The sequence below is a fragment of the Myxocyprinus asiaticus genome, chromosome 35 (genome assembly GCF_019703515.2).
Source record: "Myxocyprinus asiaticus isolate MX2 ecotype Aquarium Trade chromosome 35, UBuf_Myxa_2, whole genome shotgun sequence".
Taxonomy (NCBI): domain Eukaryota; kingdom Metazoa; phylum Chordata; class Actinopteri; order Cypriniformes; family Catostomidae; genus Myxocyprinus; species Myxocyprinus asiaticus.
This window is the reverse complement of record NC_059378.1, coordinates 9,152,299-9,173,702: the sequence shown is the minus strand read 5'-3', so window position 1 is coordinate 9,173,702 and position 21,404 is coordinate 9,152,299. Positions and strand designations below refer to the sequence as shown.

General features: G+C 36.4%; 1 protein-coding gene across 5 annotated transcripts in view; it reads right to left on the bottom strand.

Annotated features, from left to right (window-relative positions):
* Positions 1-21,404, bottom strand: part of LOC127426369 (segment polarity protein dishevelled homolog DVL-1-like) — a 53,923-nt gene that overhangs the window by 22,134 nt on the left and 10,385 nt on the right. For 3 of the 5 annotated variants that reach the window (XM_051673142.1, XM_051673143.1, XM_051673146.1), the window contains exons 2-6: positions 17,020-17,089; positions 10,771-10,892; positions 7,505-7,617; positions 2,309-2,447; positions 1,758-1,851 (exon numbers count right to left, since the gene is read on the bottom strand). In XM_051673142.1, coding sequence (XP_051529102.1) covers positions 1,758-1,851; positions 2,309-2,447; positions 7,505-7,617; positions 10,771-10,892; positions 17,020-17,089 — 538 coding nt within the window. Of the gene's footprint in view, positions 1-1,757; positions 1,852-2,308; positions 2,448-2,628; positions 7,406-7,504; positions 7,618-7,739; positions 7,883-10,770; positions 10,893-17,019; positions 17,090-21,404 lie in introns of those variants that run through there. The other 2 variants (XM_051673145.1, XM_051673144.1) reach the window with 2 other exon arrangements.

The window sequence follows — 21,404 nt, the reverse complement described above, 5'->3', positions numbered from 1 at the left end:
CCATAGATGTGGCTGTCTTGTCAAGCACTTCTCACGCACCTTACAGTCTAGCTGATTCCACAAATGCTCAATGGGGTTAAGATCCATAACACTCTTTTCCAATTATCTGTTGTCCAATGTCTGTGTTTCTTTGCCCACTCCAACCTTTTCTTTTTTTTGTTTTGTTTCTAAAGTGGCTTTTTCTTTGCAATTCTTCCCATAAGGCCTGCACCCCTGAGTCTTCTCTTTACTGTTGTACATGAAACTGGTGTTGAGAGGGTAGAATTAAATGAAGCTGTCAGCTGTGGCGTCTATTTCTCAGATGTGTGAGGCGTCTATTTCTCAAACTAGAGACTCTTGATGTACTTATCCTCTTGTTTAGTTGTACATCTGGCCTTCCACATCTCTTTCTGTCCTTGTTAGAGCCAGTTGTCCTTTGTCTTTGAAGACTGTAGTGTACACCTTTGTATGAAATCTTCAGTTTTTTGGAAATTTCAAGCATTGTATAGCCTTTATTCCTCAAAACAATGATTCACTGATGAGTTTCTAGAGAAAGCTGTTCCTTTTTTGCCATTTTTGACCTAATATTGACCTTAAGACATGCCAGTCTATTTTATACTGTGGCAATTCAAAAACAAACAAAGACAATGTTAAGCTTCATTTAACAAACCAAATAGTTTTCAGCAGTGTTTGATATAATGGCAAGTGATTTTCTAGTACCAAATTAGCAATTTAGCATGATTACTCAAGGATAAGGTGTTGGAGTGATGGCTGATGGAAATGGGGCCTGTCTAGATTTGATCAAAAATGACTTTTTTCAAATAATGATGGTGTTGTTTTTTACATTAGTAATGTCCTGACTATACTTTGTGATCAGCTGAATGCCACTTTGGTGAATTAAATTAACAATTTCCTTCCGAAACAGCAAAATCTACATTATTCCAAACTTTTGGCTGCTAGTATATATATATATATATCAACTATTTAAAATAGAAATTATTAATAAAATTATCATTACAGTTAATTTTACTTGAAAAAAATTGTATATTTAAATAAGAAATAATTCATTTTATAAAGCATCTAGATATCATCTGGGTCTTTTTTAAACAAACCTACATATGCATTTAAGGGGGGTAAAGTTGCATATGCATTATAGGGTTAAAGTACATTTCTATCGTTCTCCCAGCACTACTCTAATATACACTCACTGAGCACTTTATTAGGAACACCTGTACACCTACTTATTAATGCGATTATCTAAGCAGCCAATCATGTGGCAGCAGTGCAATGCATTAAATCGCGCAGATACAGGTCAGGAGCTTCAGTTAATGTTCACATCAACCATCAGAATGGGGAAAAAAATGTGATCTCAGTGATTTGGACTGTGGCATGATTGTTGGTGCCAGACGGGCTGGTTTGAGTATTTCTGTAACTACTGATCTCCTGGGACTTTCACACACAACAGTCTCTAGAGTTTACTCAGAATGGTGCCAAAAACAAAAAACATCCAGTGAGTGGCAGTTTCTGCAGACAGAAATGTCTTGTTGATGAGAGAGGTCAACGGAGAATACCCAGACTGGTTCGAGCTCACAGAAAGGCTGCGGTAACTTAGATAACCACTCTGTACAATTGTAGTGAGCAGAACAGCATCTCAGAATGCACAACATGTCAAACCTTGAGGCGGATAGGCTACAACAGCAGAAGACCACATCGGCACTTTATTAGGACCACAGTGTTCCTAATAAAGTGCTCAGCGAGTGTACACACACAAGTCTCACTCGGTCAATTTTGGCCACTTTGTGTTGCCGCCGTCTGCGCTTGTGTCTCTTCATTAACTGAGAAGAGGAGCTCTGCTCTGTGGAACTGCTCAGTCTGAGAGAGACAAACCAACACATTTAGCATATGCAGGGACATAGAAGAATAGATTGATTATTAAATATACAGTTGCATACTAAGAGCCAAATTAGGCTGATTTAAAGGATTAGTTCATCCAAAAATACAAAATCGGAATCATTCACTCACCCTCGTGTTGTTTCAAACCTGTATGACTTACTTTCTTCTGATGAACACAAAAGGAGATGTTAGGCAGAGGGTAGCCTCAGTCACCATTCACTTTCTTCGCATCTTTCTTTACATACATGTACAATGAAAGTGAATGGTGACTAAAGCTTTCATTCTGCCTAGCATCTCCTTTTTGTGTTTTGTCACAGAAGAAAAAAGTAATACAGGTTTGGAACCACATGAGGGGAAGTAAATGATGACAGAATTTTCATTTTTGGATGAACTATGTCAAACATGCCAATGAGTTTTTGTCTTTAATCATTCAAACCTGCTAGCATTCTCATCCTCCTCGCTGTCAATGAAGGAGCTTGACTCCAGCTCACTGCTCATCATGGAGGCGCTTTCACAGCCCATGGCTGTGTCCCTCACCATCCGCTCAGCTTTAGAATGACTGTTCACACGTGAGACTGAGGACAAGAACCATTCACACAGTGAGGCTTATCAAAGCACTGCAAAAACAAATAAGTTCCAATGAAGATGTCAAAATACAGTATGTGAATAAATTCATGGCTTCATCACACCTTGAGCGACAATCAGGTCTACTCAGACAAATTGCTATATAAGAACTTAAAAAGACAAGACACATACATTGTTTTGGGTGTGGCTGTGCCTCAGGGTAGCATCGGATTGGCTGGAAGGCTCTGGTGAGGCGTCTCAGAGAGCCGGGCTTTGTGTATTGCCTCTGTTGGAACCCGAAACACTCCAGGAGAGTTGTGTTGTCCATAATTCTTCCACTGGGCAGATTTTGCTCCCTCATACTGTTACTGTGTCTATCGGAAATGCTCACTCACATGCATGTCTTTTGATTTTTTAATGCCACACATGGAACGTGCTCCTGTCTCCAGTAAATCAGTACAAGTCTGATTGACAGAAGATTGAAGAAGAGTGGAGGGTCATGATGAACAGTGATGAAAAGATATGGAGAAAAATAATGAGTGACATTGAGGTGGAAAATGCACAATGAGAGTAAAGGAGAACAAAATATGTTTGATTTATATTCTGTGTTTATTAACAGAAATGTCCATACAACTGATCTGCACAGGCTACAAATGGAGAGCTCGCAAGACATAAAAGATGGCAATATAGCTTATTATAATTATATACATCCACACAGAGAGCAAATTAGGCAATCCATTACTGAAATGGAAACAGAAACCTCGATACATCACCCCTATTTGTGTAAAAAGCCAGTATAAACCTAGCCTTAAGATATTTGGATACAGTGGCATCCAAAAGTCTGAGTCCATTTTGGAAATCTGGAATTAAATATCTAATATAAAAATGTTAAACAAAGAAACTCTGACTTAACAAAACAAGTCTTAACATTCTGCACTATTTCTAATTCCAGGCTATAAAAAAATCTAAATAAATAAGCATTTTCATTAGTGTTCTCAGTTCACTCTTTTGGACTCCATATAACATGATTAGAAGGATAATAGAGCCTAACAATAGATCAATTACATGTAAAATGGTATAATTAGATCACAATAATTTTTTGGAACCAAAGAGTGCTAAAATGTTTATGAAATATAAATCTGAACGGTATGAGATATAAATGTAATCTAAAGTGCAAAGTGATGGATTTAGGCTAGATTATATCCTAGAACTTGTGTCAATCTTTTCAGTATCAGCTTTATAAAAAACTGTGCAAAAACTATATGTAAAATATGAAAAATGTTAAATATATAGGCAATTGATTTTTTTTTAATGTTAAATGTGTGTAGTAATTCTGATGTAAAATCACCTCAAATCTAATTTCACTGCCAATAACAACTGCGCTCTTGCTGTAAATAATGGTAGTGTAATCAGTTGTTTTTCTTTTATTTACTATCGCTTTTCACTTCACTCATCCAGCCCAAAATTAGTTTCAATGATGAATATATATCTGAAAAATATGATTAAAGCAACGCTACCATATAAATGGCAAACATATGGAAGAAAAACAAGATAATTTTCAGTATTTTATGTAGATAAAATCAAGTAACCTTACCTCATAAAACGGTAAATGCAGAAGAGCTGCTCTCCGTCGTTGCACACAAATAAACTACTACACACAGAACTCCCATAGGAGCGCGCAATATGAATTTATTACCCGCCTCCTCTGCTCGTTAAGCACGCACGGCAATTCATCACAACAGCAGCGCGTGGACAATGAGCGCGTGACCATGTGGATTTTCACATGTGCAGCAAGAATATGACACGCAATAATCATCATTTGCATTATAATTTACGCGCAATGTTCGCTAGCAGCTAGATGATGAGTACAGCCCATTCACAAACCCTCTGCTAGGTGACAAAGGCCTCGGGACAGAAAATTGATGATAAAATATAAGCTATCTTTTCAGAATAGTGAGGTTATACAGGCTGTATGTTGTATGTAAAATGGAAAATAATGAAATGTGATTGCATCTAACATTTAGTTAACAAACAGCAAATAAAACCACATCTACAAGCCATTTTAGCAACAGCAGGGTGCAAAAGTTTGAGACCATTAGTGAAAATGCTTCTTTTTTGCGTTTGTCTAATTTAATATAAAAGTAGGCTACATTATTAAACAGAAATGGCTTACTGTATCACTGCTCACAGATCAATGTCACAAATTTACATACGTCTTATAAGTGACCTTGATATAATGCAGAATCTTAAGCCTATAACGCTGTCACGTATGATTCACAACGTTTGAGGACTCCAGTTTCACTCTCTGTTCAAGCTGGCGAGCCAAACAAACTATGGTATGTAAGTTTCACAGGTTTATGGCACCATCTAGTGGTTATTTGTGAAAAAAGTGGTTTCAATGTTTATACCGATCTATTTAAAATGGTGTTGGACTTGCGTGAAAGTGACTCTTATGTTGGGATAAAATACATCTTATTTTAATAAAGTAAAAGTGACAGTAATGGTTATATTGTTACTGATATTTTAAAATATGTATTTGCTGAATATAAGCAACTTGTGCTTGTTAAAAAAACTTTAAAATCCATGTATCAAATATGAAACAACAGGCTTTTGAGGCCTATCTCTCAATCACCATTACATTCCATTCATGCCCACCACAAAAAATATTTTTTTTATTATTTTTTTTTAAACCACAGAGCTTGAATAATTTAGACATTTTATAAGATATATTCAGGGTTGGGGAGTAATGGAATACATGTAATGGGATTACGTATTTAAAATACAAAATACAAGTAACTGTATTCCACTACAGTTACAATTTAAATCATTGGTAATTAGAATACAGTTACATTCAAAAAGTATTTTGATTACTGAAGAGATTACTTTGCATTTTATTGTCATTTGTTTCATTTAATATTTAGTCCTTTCAGATGGAAAACATTTATACATATAAATGATGCGATACAAAGTGCATTTGTACAGCGGTGAAACACTTTCTTATGATGTGTTACATTCATACCAGCAGACAGAGAAGTACGTTTGAAGTAAGTTTGGAGCAGAAGAAATAGAAATAAACCTTGTGTAAATTGTCAGCTTTACGCTAAGCTAAAATGCTATTTCTAGCCATTTTACATGCACGTTACCAGACACGATCATATTTTTTTTTATCAAGAAAATTCACGATGGATCATAATTTCTTTTTTTCTAGTAAGACCTTTGATATTAGGGCAAAAATCGTGTTCTTGATAATAATTTTTGTATTTGTTTTCCTGTAAAAATATCTAAAAATCCTTAAAACAAGATCAATTTGATTTATCTTGTTTTAGAAACAACACTGAATAAGATATTTCGGTTTTCCAGAGAATGTATTTTTAACATGTGTATTTTATCTTACTGTACTGGCAGAGTTTTTATAGTCAAAACAAGTGAAAAAATCTACCAGTGCAGAAGAAGTAACCCAAAGTATTTAGAATACATTACTGACCTTGAATAATCTAATGGAATACATTACAAATTAAAGCATGTATTCTGTAATCTGTAGTGGAATACATTTCAAAAGTAACCCTCCCAACCCTGGATATATTTAAAGTGTGAACTAATATTTCTGTGTATTTTCATATATGCAGCCTGCTCTGTCATTATAAAGATCTCATTATTTACATTACAAGCTATTATGATGCCATCTTACCACAAGTTCCTGAGACCCAGTGAAAAAAGATTCACATTTTGCCTTTGTTAAATGTCAAAATAGTGTTTGGTGCATAAAATACATATGATAAAAATTGTTTATTGAAAAAAGAATATTTTATTCATATTGTATGGGATGAGCTGAATTGAACTGTGATACATTTCAATCCATATTTATAGACCAAGCAGAGTAAGTCTTCATGGCCAAACTCTCAAACATTTGGTATCTCTGAAAAGCCCAGGAAGTCCTCTGAGTCCTCCAGGGTTTCCAAACTTTGACAAGTGAATTTTCATGACTTTTTCAGTCATTCATTATTACTGGATAAAGATTTTAAAAAATGATTTCATAAAGATCACCCTCACAAAGATACATTTCTAAATGATGACATATTTTAGTTTGGAGCATAGCTAGATAAATTGATATTCACAACAGAAATTTCTGATTTTATTCATTTCTTTTCAGGCCTGCAGATCTTCATTTAAAAAATCCCTGATATTTCCAGGTTCTCCATGACTGTGGAAACCCTAAATATAAATATTAGCTTATAATTCACCAAGACTATTCTTAGTTTTTCCCAAAGGGAGTATGTTGTACACCTTATATTTGTCTCTCCATTCCGTCCTATTATTCTTAACTCAGAGCTGTCACCACTGACAATGTCTCCAGACTGGCCACCTAATTAAACCACACTGATTAATGATCACTGAGATTCAATGGGCCGACAGAGAAAAGCCAGTGCTACCATCACACACAGATAAATGACTGTGAGAGTTCTATGTGTGTTTGTGTGTGAGAGAGCATCTGTTTTGTTAGGGAGAGGACTATACAAAGTAGGAGACAGGAAGGGTGTGTTGTGTTGTCCAGTGAACGACTGATGTTGTAAATAAATACATACTAATTGTAAATTGTGTATGTGTTTCAATCTGGATTTGATGTTTGCACAGTTATGCATTGTACCAATAATCAATTAAAGGAAGATCAAATAGAAAACATAAAAAAGAGAGCGTGTATAAGGAGTATGTCTAGCAAACATTTAAATGAGATATTAAATAAAGATCACAGAAAAAAAGTCTTTCAAATCTCCTGTGGTATGTAATCAAGCATAAATTAAGACTTTATGTTGGTAAATGTACAGCAGAGATGTGCATATGTACACACAAATATGTAGACACCAATAAACATATAAAATGCAGGCTGAACAAACATTTGTCATACTCAGGGTGGGATCAAGCCACAATTCTATCCAGTTTGTGAAAGAATGACAAAAATACAGTGCCTTGTGTGACAGGTATTTGGTCAACTATGTAAAAGTGTTCAGATTAGGTTCCCTGCAATCTTTTGGTTAAGAAATGTTGAATATATTTACTTAGCTACACTCACATTCTTCTCTCCTCCCTCTGGTCCTTTCTCGCTCCCGCTCTCGACGGTGGTGGAGAACACACTTGCTTAAAGTCTCTGTGTCCATCCCATCTCTGCTGTTCACTGCATTAGCACTGCAGCACACACACACGAAACATATGCACAATGAGCTCATATCATATATCATCTGACAATCTCAAAGATAAAAGTCTCAGCAAGAGCAGTGCAATACAATGCTATACATCATTCAACTTACAGCTCATTCTGGCTTGAGATTTTCAATCCTGTTTATATACACATCCAATGTATGAACGCTATATGCAAGCAATTAATTCCTGACTCACAGAATGGAATTTCTATTAAGTGAATGTAAGGTGACATTGAACAGTGTGTCCTGACATGCCCTGAGATTAAATATTTTAGCTTTTGTGAGAGGACAAGAGATATATATATATGAGATGAGAGAGAGAGAGAGAGAGAGAGAGAGAGAGAGAGAGAGAATACTCTGTGAATAATGGTAATGAAGCATATCGGTTTATGAATTACACCCCTGGGGCAGGCAAGTGTGTGTCTTTGTGCATGTACAGTACAAGTATGTAAGGTGAGAAATGTATTCCACCTTCACTAAGAAACACTGCTAACACACAAAACACATGCACACCAGTATTAATATAGAAAAGGTGCCCTTTAGAGAGCTAGCATGTATCATCACCCCTGAATATCTATATCTATATATTAAAAGTGAGTCCACCAAATTGGACACATAGAAATTCCATGATAAATCAGATTTAAGAGACAAAATATTAATGAAGCTGTGAACAATCCTTCAGTTCTTTCAATGTTTGATAATGCAAGTCTTTACAAAATTAAAAATATTTACTTAATTTGTATTTAATATTTAGGAATATTCCAAGTTAAGCTCAATCGACACCCTTTGTGGCATAATGCTGATTACCACAAAAATACATTTCAATTTGTTCCTCCTTTTCTTAAACAAAATAAAGAAATAAAAAATATGGGATACAGTGAGGCACTAACATCGGAAGTGAATGGGGCCAATCCGTAAACATTTTAAAAGCCACAAGACAATATGCGTGTTAACAGGATTTTAGTGTGATAAAATCACTTGCTAAACTTTTTTTTGTGTAGTTATATTCAGTTTTACAACTGCATTGCCATGACGACTAGTTTAATACATTAAAATGGCCATAAAAACAATGATTTGAACAACTTTACAGCTCTAATAATACACAAGTTTTAACAGAAAAATTTATGTATTTCTTTTATAAAATTATAAGCTTCACATTTCAAGTTGATTTTTTTTTCTTCTGTGGAAATCTGCATTATGCTACAAATACTGTTGACTGAGCTTAACTAAACCCGTAATATTCCTTTAATACATTTTAATGAACAATTACAACATTGTATTATTCTGATGTGCACCACATAAAAACAACATTAAATGTGTTGCAAAATGTGTAATCAGTGAAGCAGGTTTGATCAGAAAATCCAATTTAAGAAATTGGTGGAGTTCAGGGTGCCCACTTGTCTGTGTGGGCGCCTCGTGCTGCCACCGCAAGATGTCACTCTGGGCAGCTGACCACAACTTCCTTCAACATTTGTGTCTTACACTTTCTAGATGATTTAACCCAGTAAGGGAGCAATAGCCAAAAGGATTTGCTCTCTTTCTCAGCGGCTTTACTGTTGACATTCCTATTTTCACAATATTAACATGCATGCAGAGTGATCAGAGAGATGCGCCTGTGTGGGAGTAAAAATTTCATCTAATGTAAAAAAGGTACGAAGGTGTATCAAGTGTAAAGCATGTGTATATTTATATGTATGTAAGTGTATCCACATGTGCAGGTTAATACATGTGACTCCATGTAAGAGGAGTTAATCGCTAATATGAGTGTGTTTGTGTGCACTCATGAGATAACCGGCACATCTGGTACACAATATAAATGAAGTATTTGGCGGATGAGCATGACACAAAATGACGTCATTAAGTGCGATTAACTTTTAAATAACTATTGTGCAGAAAATGTTAAAAAGTAATTTTTTTACCAACAAAAGCTTGACGGCGGTCCTTCCGGGTACCTTTGGCACACAAGAAAAGAACTGCAATGGGCACTTTGGGCGAAAATGCCACCGCAGTGTATAGGCTACACTTTGGGAATAAAAGTAATGTAATACTTCTAAAATTATGTCTTTGCATTTATTTTGACTGTAATAAGTAACTTGTTCAATCGAAACCGGCTGTTATTAAGTTTGAATATTGAATATGATGATACTGAAGTCCAGTTTTATTATTTACTGTGTGTACAGGTAGACAAATAATTTTAGTAAAGATGTATACTGCATGTCTCGTGGCAGTTTTTATTTTAATATGCCACCCTTCACAGGCTTAAGAAGTGTGTTAAACATGTGAGGATATGGACTCATAAATTAATCATACATGGGTATTTAACCAAAGTTAAACAATCTACAAATATTTCATCACTGTAAACCATAAATATCCATTTATATTAACTTTTGTTAACAAAAACAAACATTATTACATTAAACTGTAGTGCTGCCCATATTCACCATTCAAATCTGCTGCTCAAGAGAACCCAGAGACGTGGTTGCCTGCTGTGTCAGTCACAGTAATCTCATCTATACAAAATATGTTACACAGCATAAACTAAAGAAAAAGGGTGTGTTCTTTTCCTTTAGCTTGTGCTGTGTAATACATTTTGCAATTGTATACTAAAATCGATGTTTATCTGCTGGACAAAGTTTGGATTTGTCATTAATGAGAGAAACAGAACTAGATTTTTTATTTTTATTTTTGTCTGAAGAAAATGTGAGTGGTGCTTGCAGAAGTTACTACCATGATGCTAGTGTGTTGTGGGTTGCTCAAGTGTTCTGAGTGTTTTCTGCACATTGCTAGGGTGTTCTGGGTGGTTGCTAGGTGCTTTTTTTCCTGGCCCAGATCAAAACAGCCCACCCTTAAGCCTCTATTATATTCTGGTCCATTGCAAAAATGTGTTATGCACGAAAGTTTACTACTCAGGGTCAGGGGTTTGTCCAAATCCCTAACCATAACTATAAGCAAAAATAATAGTGATGACTGCCTTAGCACCACTAATTGTATAACTGTAATATAATGATACATACTATTTCTCATATCAAACGGAACTTAATCCAAAGGCAATAAACAGCATTCTGATCTCTGATTTGTACGTGATCCCTCACCAACATACCAGAGAATGAGGCTTATGAGTTTTTACAAGCATACTCACTGGAATGAGGGGGGTCTGGAGTCTCCGATGCCTCCCGTTCTCTCCAGCGGAGGGGGCAACTCAGTATGACTGTCGGTACACACTGATATTCCATCAGTGTGGGAGCTCTCAGCCAATACAAGCTGGACAACCACACCCAAACACAGACACACGTTAACTTGGGAGACAAATATGGATACATCGAAACCTGTATCAAAACACCAATCAAAATTCACTACATATGACTAATTACTAATCTAAAATTGTAATCAGATTACTGACTTTACTGATTACAAAAAAGTAAAGGTAATCACATTTAAAAAAATCTAAATAATGTCTATTTTTACTCCTTGTTCATCGACCCATGGGGGGGGGCACACTCTTAAGCTTTCACAAAACACAAACAGATGTACAGTGGAACCTTTTGGAATTACCTGCATTTATGTATAAATCTTAAAATTTGGTTTGATCCTTCTCTAAGTTACAATAATGAACAAACACAATCTGTTTTAACTAATAACACACAAATTATTGTATTGTTCTTGTACATATTGAATACACCATTCAAACATTTACAGTGTAGGATGGAAAAAGTATGTGAACACCTAGGGCAATTATGTCAACAAAAGCTAATTAGAGGGGCGTAAAAGATGCTGGCTACCACCCCTGGAGTTCGCTAGTTCCCTAGTTCGAATCCCAGGGCATGCTGAGTGACTCCAGCCAGGTCTCCTAAGCAACCAAATTGGCCCGGTTGCTAGGGAGGGTAGAGTCAAATGGAGTAACCTCCTCGTGGTCGCTATAATGTGGTTCGTTCTCAGTGGGGTGCGTGGTGAGTTGAGCGTGGTTGCCGCGGTGGATGCCATGAAGCCTCCACATGCGCTATGTCTTCGTGGCAATGCGCGCAACAAGCCACGTGATAAGATGTGCGGGTTGACGGAGGCAACTGAGATTCGTCCTCCGCCACCCGGACCGAGGCGAATCACTATGCGACCACGAGGACTTAAAAGCGCATTGGGAATTGGGCATTCCAAATTGGGAGAGAAAGGGGAGAAAATCCACAAAAAAAAAAAAAACCAAAAAAAAAAAAAACCAAACAAAAGCTAATTAGAGTCAGGAATTGGCAAACCTGGCATCCAATCAATGAAATGAGATTGGAGGTGTGGGTTAGAGCTACTCATAAAAAGCACTCTAACATTTTGAGTTTGGTATTCACAAGAAGCTTCTGCTGACGTGGACCATGCATCGCAAAAAAGAGATCTCAGAAGACCTACGATCAAGAATTGTTGCTTTGCATAAAGCTGGAAATGGTTACAAAGTTATCTGGAAGAGCTGGAAAAATCTGTCCGCAGACAAATTGTGTACAAATGGAGATGATTTAGTACTGTGTCTGCTCTACCAAAAAGTGGCCATCCAGTCAAGATGACTCAAAGGGCACCCCGCAGAATGCTCAGTGAGGTTAAAAAAACATCAAGTGACAGCTAAAGTCTTGAAGGATTCATTTGAACTGGTTAACATCTCTGTTCATGATTCTACTATCCAGAAAACATTAAAAAGGCATGGTGTACATGGAAGGACACCATGAAGGAAGCCCCTGCTTTTCAACAAAAACATTTCTGTGCACCTGAAGTTTGCCAAAGACCACCCTGACACTCCACAACACTAGTGGGTAAATGTTTTGTGGACTGATTAAACTAAGGCTGAATTGTCTGGGAAGATCACGCAACATTACATATGGTGTTAAAAGGGCACCGCATACAAACATGAAAACATAATTCCAACAGTGAAGTACGGTGGAGGAAGTATTATGATTTGGGGCTGCTTTGGGGCCTGGACCACTAGCCAGAATTCCCAAGTTTATCAAGATATCCTACAGGATAATGTCAGGGTGGCTGTGCACCAGCTGATGCTCAGTAGAAGTTGTGTGACAGAGCAGGATAATGACCCTAAACATCGAAGTAAATCCAAAAAAGAATGGCTTCAAAAAAAGAAAATCCACCTTTTGGAATGGCCCAGTCAGAGCCCAGATCTTAACCCAATAGAGATGCTGTGGCATGACCTCTAGAGAGCCGTTCACACCAGATATTGTAAGAATATGGCTGAGCTGAAGCAGTTATTAAAGGAAGAGTGGTCCAAAGTTCCTTCTGAACGTTGTGCAGGTCTAATCCGCAGCTACCGGAAACGCTTGGTTGAGATTACTGCTGCCAAAGGAGGATTGGCCCGGTAATAAAGTCAAGGGTTCATTAACTTTTTCCACAGCTCTGAATGTTAAATGGGATGTGTTCAATAAAGTGTTGTTAGCTTAAAGTGCTGTAAGCAATTTTTTTCATGGAAAGGTATGCAAAAAAAATGTATTACTCCCTGAAAGATATTAATTAATTAAGTGTCGTGAGATATCTCACCAGTCAGTTTTCTGCCATTTTGCTCATAACAGTTGTCAGATGAGGGCACTATTTTTCTACTGTTGTTTTTGACAACCGTTTATGCTCGTGTCGGCCTCAGTAAAGCTCATTTGGTATCTTTGGAGTGCTAGGTTTTGGAAAAAGGGCTTGGCTAATCCATTAGTGGAAATTCTTAAGCACATTGTGTCTGTCTACACTTGTGACTTTGATGAACATGAGATCATATTTTATGATTTACCAATTAATACATAAAACCAGTTTATTCCAAAGGGGTCACATACTTTTTCTTACCACTGTACATAATTAATGCAATTCATGTTTTAAATGTATTCTACATATATAATATTATTTTAGAAATGTGTAACCCAAGTAATTAAAAGCAATTCACTTAATTGAAAGTCAGTAGCTGTAATATTATTACAAGAATTTGAAATTAGCTACACTATCTTTAGTACTAACAAAGTAATTAGATTACAGTAATTAGATTACACTCATCACTAACTACTAATAACATCAAATACGGGACACTACAGTTGATCTCCAAGGCATCATAAATTATATATATTTTTTTATTACTTTTACAAGTAGCAGCTCTATGCAGTTGTATGAGTGAGTATGTTTATATGGGCAGTTATAATTGAGCTAGTCTTAATCTCTCTCTCCAAGTATACATGACACAATGCGCAATCTAATCGCCAAAGAAAGGTTGACCTTTTGCGTCATAGTAGCACGTCAAAGTCAGCTGCAGCAGACCCACGCAACAGCCGCAACAACATGGAAATGTTTACATTCTTTTCTTACATTTACATGCCGATTTTTGTGCAGATCAGATGTGCATTATCTGTTGTGTTTATGGTGATGTCTGAAGACAGAAGATTACATGATTTGCTCCTGGATTGTTCTTAATATACGAGCTCTGCTTTGCTTCACTTGGACATTATCCTTATGAACTGTGTAAAGCGATAAAGTCTTTGAAGGGAATAGGGCATAGGGATGATCATTTCCACCTGCCCCCCCTCCCCCCGGAATCTACGCCCCTGTACGTAACTGATCTACAATCGCATTATCTACGTCTGTTAGTTGGATTAAAAAAAAAACCAACAGGTAAGATTTGGTTGGACTTGCGCGTTTAAATTACACTTTAAAAAGATGAATTATTGCTTTTAAGGAGAAATCAGACTTTTAAGGAGCATGTAAACGCATGATTGCGCAGAATTAAATTTTTTAACAAGAATGAGCACATTAACACATATCGGACCTGATACAGTCACCAGTTTTGGTATCAGTCAATCCATCCCTTGTTTGCTTTTTAAATATTTTGGCTACTATGATTTTACTTTCAGGTACCATGTTTACATTCCAAAGATTTCACCTCCCAAATCAGTGCAGAAAATGCAAAAAACTACAACAAAAACAAAACAAACCTTTTTTTTTTTTTTCAGCAGATTACACATGGGCCTTCATATAACCAAATATACAAAATTATACAATACACAAAGGTCTCAAAGGAATTAAATAAAAAATGACATCCACGATGTAGGATGTTATGGGCAGCAGAATTAACAATTTCTATGCAGAACGATTTAAATCCAGGATTTACACTGTTATTTCCTTACCAGTTATTAAAACTAAGACACAGAGATGCCCCCGAAATTCCTCAACATCATAAATTTAAGTCTCTGCCCTGCTGACGCCCAACAGTCTACCAAAACCGGGCATAAATGAGCTAGAGGTCTGAAAAGAGTCCATAAAAGCTGCTCTGTTGAGTGTCAACTGTCTTCCAGAACAAAAGAACAATTTTAACTCTCTCAGCTGAAGGAACAACCTTCCCCCAAAACCCCACTCAGAAACAGTCTTTGTCCTTCGATTTAACCAATTTGCTATACTTAGAAAATAGACTAATAAGGGAGCATGAGAAATTTTCTGTGGAAGCATGACTGTCACATGCTAAGAAACTCTGTACAAGACAAGAGAAAACTGTCTTTGGAAGGATCCCTTTGGAAACTCTCTTTAACCGGACCAAAACTAGTGTTTTTCTATCATCTCCAAAGGCACAAAACTAACTTTTCTTGAGTTTTTACAATGCATATACATGTATTATGAACTATTACACTATCAAAAGGCTAAATCATCATTGTATCATCATTCTACACTGCACAATGCACTATTTGTATAAATGTCTATTTTTGATAGTAAAAATGTATCTTACACAAATGATTATAGCCTGATGTAACCTTTAAAATATGTGTAGTGGCTTGTAATCACTTTTATAACTGATAAATTGGTGATTATGAATTTTAATCTTGTATTATCCATGTTGAAATAGTTAGTTAACTATTTTTCAGAGCAAATGAATCATGTCTGGTATGTAAGATTTTTGCCTTTACATGATGAGAGCAATGGGTGAATTCATTTTGTTGTTATAATTTGTTTTAAGATATAAAATGTATGAGTAAAACGTACTTTTTCGAGCGGGAATTTTAAGAGGCCTTTACACAAAGGATTGTAAATCAACTTTGAAAAGGAAGGAAATAAGTGATCATGTGACATCGTAAAGACACTGGCTCAAGACACCTTTGGGGTTCGGCCAAGCTCAACTCAACAAAACCTCCCTGCCTAGGACACTCTCTCTCTTGCTCTTCTCTTAGCCCTACTTCGGCGTCCCTCTGCCCAAGTTCCTCACAACGTAGAGTTCAGGAACGCTCAGAACGCAAATTTCCGAGGCGTTCTTCTCTCTTCTCGGCGCTAAGACTCACACACGTGACGGGAGTTGCAAGTCTCCCTTGCGGGAGGCCTTGCTATCATTCCTGCACCGAACTACCCGGCGTCCACGATCTTAACAGAGGTCCAAAACATCGACGGAACGACCACAACTTTCTACGGACCCTGCCAAAGAACCATAGCAACACAAGGAAACGCAATGAAATGCAAGTACACCTCCAGACTTTTGCTAGAAAGTGCTGGTGATTTATTTAAATATTTTGGGTAACCCGATTGCAAATCGAGGTATACTAAATGAAGTATCGATGGTTCAGGGCATGGTCTATAGACTCCATAAAGTAAAAATTTCTCTGTTACAGATCATTTCCATTCACTTTCTGTTACAGTTTACTCACCAACCTGGTTTATGTTTATCTATGTGTGTTAGTTTAATGTTGTAGATTAGAAATAAAGTCTTGTTTGTATTCAAAGAGGATTCGACTGTGGTATATTTTGATAAATAATCTTATCAATTGATTCTTAAAGGTCTATGCTCCATGCTTGAACAATATTTCAACATATTTGTGATATTATTTTCAATGGCCATCAGAATAGTATTACTCTAAAGAGTTCACAGATGTGTCATATCAACTCAGCATGGCCGAGTGATCAGACGCACACCTTAATTCTTTCAATATTCCCCGAATTAATCATAATTCCCTTCTTGAGCTAAAATTCCTCATATATGCATTGTGAGCAGATACAACAAGCCTGTTGTATTACATATTTAATGGTGAATTTTTATTCAGATTTCTAATCTGATCATTTATGATTTATCCTTCATATAATGGTAGTCGAACACGGCCAATATTCCTAAACTACTTTACATATAAATTCCTACATATTATTAGTGATGAATGCTGGCAGTTGTAAATATACCCTGCCACAAAGTCGCTAATTTCCTACAAGTACAATGCACTTTCCTGAATTATGCATTCCACTTTAAAGTCAGTCCAACTTCAAACTTAATTAGTGTAATGATCAGTAAACAGAAAAGTGATGTGCAGTATACAGTGCAGGTGCTACGTCTTTATGACATATGAATGCATGACTGCCTGCTTCTTCCACTCTGATTCAGATGTTACATAAGGCAGAGGTTATTGCAGCTCACCCATGACACCACTCTCCCATTGAAACAAGGCAATTTGGTGTTATCGTCCGAGACTTCCTCTTTGACAACCCTGCAGGGACAGAGAAAGACAGAGACAAGTTCAATTAATAAAGTAAAAATGGACATGTGTTTGTCTGAAACTGTGCTAAATCTGTTTTGCTTGTTGCATATACTGTATCAATGGTACATTCATGTATTTGTCAACCACTATGTGCTAACAAATGAGGGCCTATATAGCATCATACTGTGTGATGCACAGTTCAGTGGTGTAGAGTAAGTACAAATACTTCAGTACTGCACTTAAGTAGCTGTTTTCAAAATGTGTACTTGCTTATTTAAATTTGTTGCAACTTTTACTTTGCTACATTTTTTAGTCAAACAAATACTTTTAACTCTGAAACAGACCCTCTCGTTACTTGTTACCTGGATGAAAAAAGTTAGTTTTATTATTTGCCAAATGACAGCAGTAATGCAGTACTATATCACTGTATATAAGCCACAGAATACGGGGAACACAGAAACAATGGAGGACTCTTCTAAGATGCTATGGAATAATGTCAGTAGGTGTTTTTTTACCACATGATTTTACTCTATTCATGAATGAAGATGAAAGGAAAACCGGGTGCCTCGTGCTTTTGGTTCTTTCTACAGGACAGGTAGCACTGAGTATTGACTCAATTTGGTACCCGCACGCTGTTTCGGCTGCTTTCAAACTTTCACATGTGTGCGTATGACTGCATGTACTGTAAAGAACGCTCATGTCAAGTTGCCACCTGTCCAGGATTTCCTGGGATCATCCCGGTTTTTGGCCGTCTGTCCTGGAAAAATGTAATTCCATTCACAAAATGTCCTGCTATTTGAAAATTTTGAAGACTGATCAAACATCCTCTTCCAAATCTTTATAAAGTCCGATTCATTTCAGTGAATCGGTTCGTTTGGATGATTCATGTATGTGAAGCTCTCCTAAACTGTCCTCTCCCTCTCATATAAAGCATTGGGAATTTCGATTCATTTTAGTGAATCGTTTTGTTCATAGGATTCATATACATGAACCATATTAAAGGACGATTTATTTGAGTTTCAAGCAGAATACCCTACGCATTATTTCACTTCTTATTTGTTGCTGAATATTTATTTAAATGCCGCTGTTCACTACTGTTTTCAATTATTTTGTTTACATGACTGTTTACATGTATTTACACTGGTGAATCTGTTCAAATGCTGTTTAATACTGACAATTATATTTCGTAATAAAAGTAATTATAAAGTGTAGTTAGGCCCTATTGTTAATAGCTTGTAGTGTAATAACTATTTTAAAAGAGTAGCTTCAACTCAAAAATGCTCAAGGACAGAATAAGTAAATATGTTGAATTTGAACATAATAAAATTACTGACATTATTGTTTAAATTACATTCTGTTCATGTTCATTTCCATAAACTATAGCTTATTTTCTCAATAATATGCCCAGTCTTATCTACCTGCGACTCCGCTTTAATTATTGTATACTGAACTATGTATATTTATTTTTTAATATGCATTTCAGCAAAAAATAAATAAATCAAATCAAATATGCACTGCACATAGAGATTATGGCACATGCTAATGGGCATCTCAGGTCCCTAGATAGCCTTAAAAAAAATAAAACAACTCAAGTAAAACAAGCATTTGAAAATTGAAGAGAAAATATGAACTATAAAATTGTATCCAACATTACCTATATGAGACTCAATTATACGGCTTTGAAAATAACGACATGAATGGGTCGCATTTTATAAGATTTTGAAGATTTTGATATTGAATTTGTAGTACTTTTACTGTTTGATACTTAAAGTAATTTTAAAATCAGTTACTTTTGACTTCTCACCTTAAGTAATACCTAAGCACTATATTTGTGTGGTATCTGTACTTTTATTTAAGTATGGAAATGTTGTACTTTTTCCACCACTGGGATGCATAACATGCTATAATCCTTGTTTAGACTGTCTATGCTGAATGCAAACTGTCACAATGGGTTTCGAATGGTGAACATTTGGTGACAATCTTTCTCTGTTTTTGACCAATTATACACCGATAATCAAAAGGTCTGAGATTAATTACTACTTGAGATAATTTATCATTGTTCGAAAATATGAAATCTAAAGTAATTTTCTGTAATTCTGTTTAGTTTTGTTTGTATTGTAGTGCACATTTTTAGTTTAGTATTAGTTTTTGAAAACTCTTGAGTTTTTGGCATCATAGTTTTAGATAATCATAATAACCTTGAACCCACATCACTAATGGACAACTGAGTGTTTGATTCTAGATCATTCATTAACTACAAAAAGTGTAAATTAGCATATGTCGCCCTCTACCATATCAAGCACGTGTATGTGCTAGAAAGAACTGTGTAAGAGGGAGAAAAGTGTGCGTGTGTATTTAAAGGAGAGGTCAATGAAGACGTCAGAGTTTGTGTAAAGCTCATCTGTATACTTTGCAATGGAAATTCTCCAGAACTCCTGAATTTTACAGAAAAAACACCCCAACTCAAGAATCCTATCTTATCTGTTTATTAACAATGGTGATTTCAGTTAGGATCTCAACAGGACAAAAGACTTAAGATAGAAAATTTCTGTAATATGGCCCCTGATCTTGTGACAAAGCAAAGCATTGTGATAAAGTACATGACATTTGTCAGAAAATGGAACAATGGAAGAGTAATTTCATATCAATGACAGTTCATCTTTTCACCACATGGATGTCTTATACAAATTGTGACAATCCCTGTGATTATTTGAATTATTCATTTAACATACACTTTTATCCAAATGAGAATTATGCAAGCAGAACTGATTAATTCATGGAAGAAAACAATACAAGTAGTGTTCCCATTCCAAATTTCAATTGAGTACTAAAATATAGGGGTGGGTAAAAATTAGGGATGTGCACGAGTAGTCGAATACTTGAGTATTCGTTCTGCAATAATTATTCAAATAGTAAAAATACTATTCGAATTTCACAAACTAAAACTGGCAGTTATAACAGAATGCACTGGGTGGCGCTATTGAGTGTGGACACAAGTTGATCACATTTGATGAGCAAACCGGTCTGTCAGTACATTTAGATGGACACCAAAAAAGCGGGAGAGAGAATGTGGCTTACTGCGAGAAAGCTGGGTTCCTGTTTAAACGTACTGGATAAGCGGTGTACATTTTACTCTCATATATGTGCAGCTCATCAGAAAGCAGCATCCCCGTAGCAACGTAATCCCCGCGACGCTTCTGTAAACAACAAACATGGCATCCGAGGAAGACTTTGCTAGCTGAGGTAAGGGACATTCCAACATTTAAACTGTATAAATGAGTATAGTTTACTGAGCATCTGGATATGCTTGTTTTTCTCAACAAAAATATGAGATACAATATAAACATAACTATTATATGCCGAGCATAGTTTATAGTATAGCAATGTTAATTGCGTCAGTCTACTTTATTAGCGGTTTCTTTTTCTTCGCTTTGCTTGAGCTTAAATGCTTTCATTCTGTACTTTTTTTGTTTTCACGCATTGCTTGTTTAAAATATATATATATAAAAACAAAAAACAGGACATAATATAAGCTTGTTTTGGATATAATTAGAAGCTTGTTTTTTTTTTTTAATGGTGACAAACTTTATGACAAAAAAATTATTTTACAATGTCTCTTTCTCATTAATTACCTTCATTTAAATAATAGAATATTCGAATATTCGTTTTTTATGAGCTTAAATATTCAAATACCAAATTATTGATGAATGCCCATCCCCCCTTTTTGGGGTGATTTTTCCCCTTTTTCTCCCAATTTGGAATGCCCAATTCCCAAGTCCTCGTGGTCGCATAGTGATTCGCCTCAGTGCAGGTGGCGGAGGACGAATCCCAGTTGCCTCCGCGTCTGAGACAGTCAACCCGCGCATCTTATCACGTGGCTTGTTGAGCGCGTTGCCACGGAGACATAGCGCGTGTGGAGGCTTCACGCCATCCACCGCGGCAACCACGCTCAATTCACCATGCGCCCCACCGAGAACAAACCACATTATAGCGACCACGAGGAGGTTACCCCATGTGACTCTACCCTCCCTAGCAACCGGGCCAATTTGATTGCTTAGGAGACCTGGCTGGAGTCACTCAGCACGCCCTGGGATTCGAACTAGCGAACTCCAGGGGTGGTAGCCAGCGTATTTTACCACTGAGCTACCCAGGCCCCTAATGCACTGCAATTCTTAAATACCAAGATAGATCTTTTTTTCTTCACGCAAACCTCTACTATAATGAGAGGAAATTGCTCACATTCGCAGCCAAATTTCACACTATGCGACTAAAATGTGTATATTTGGCAGCTGGCTGGTAAATGTTTACATTTCACTCACCAGTA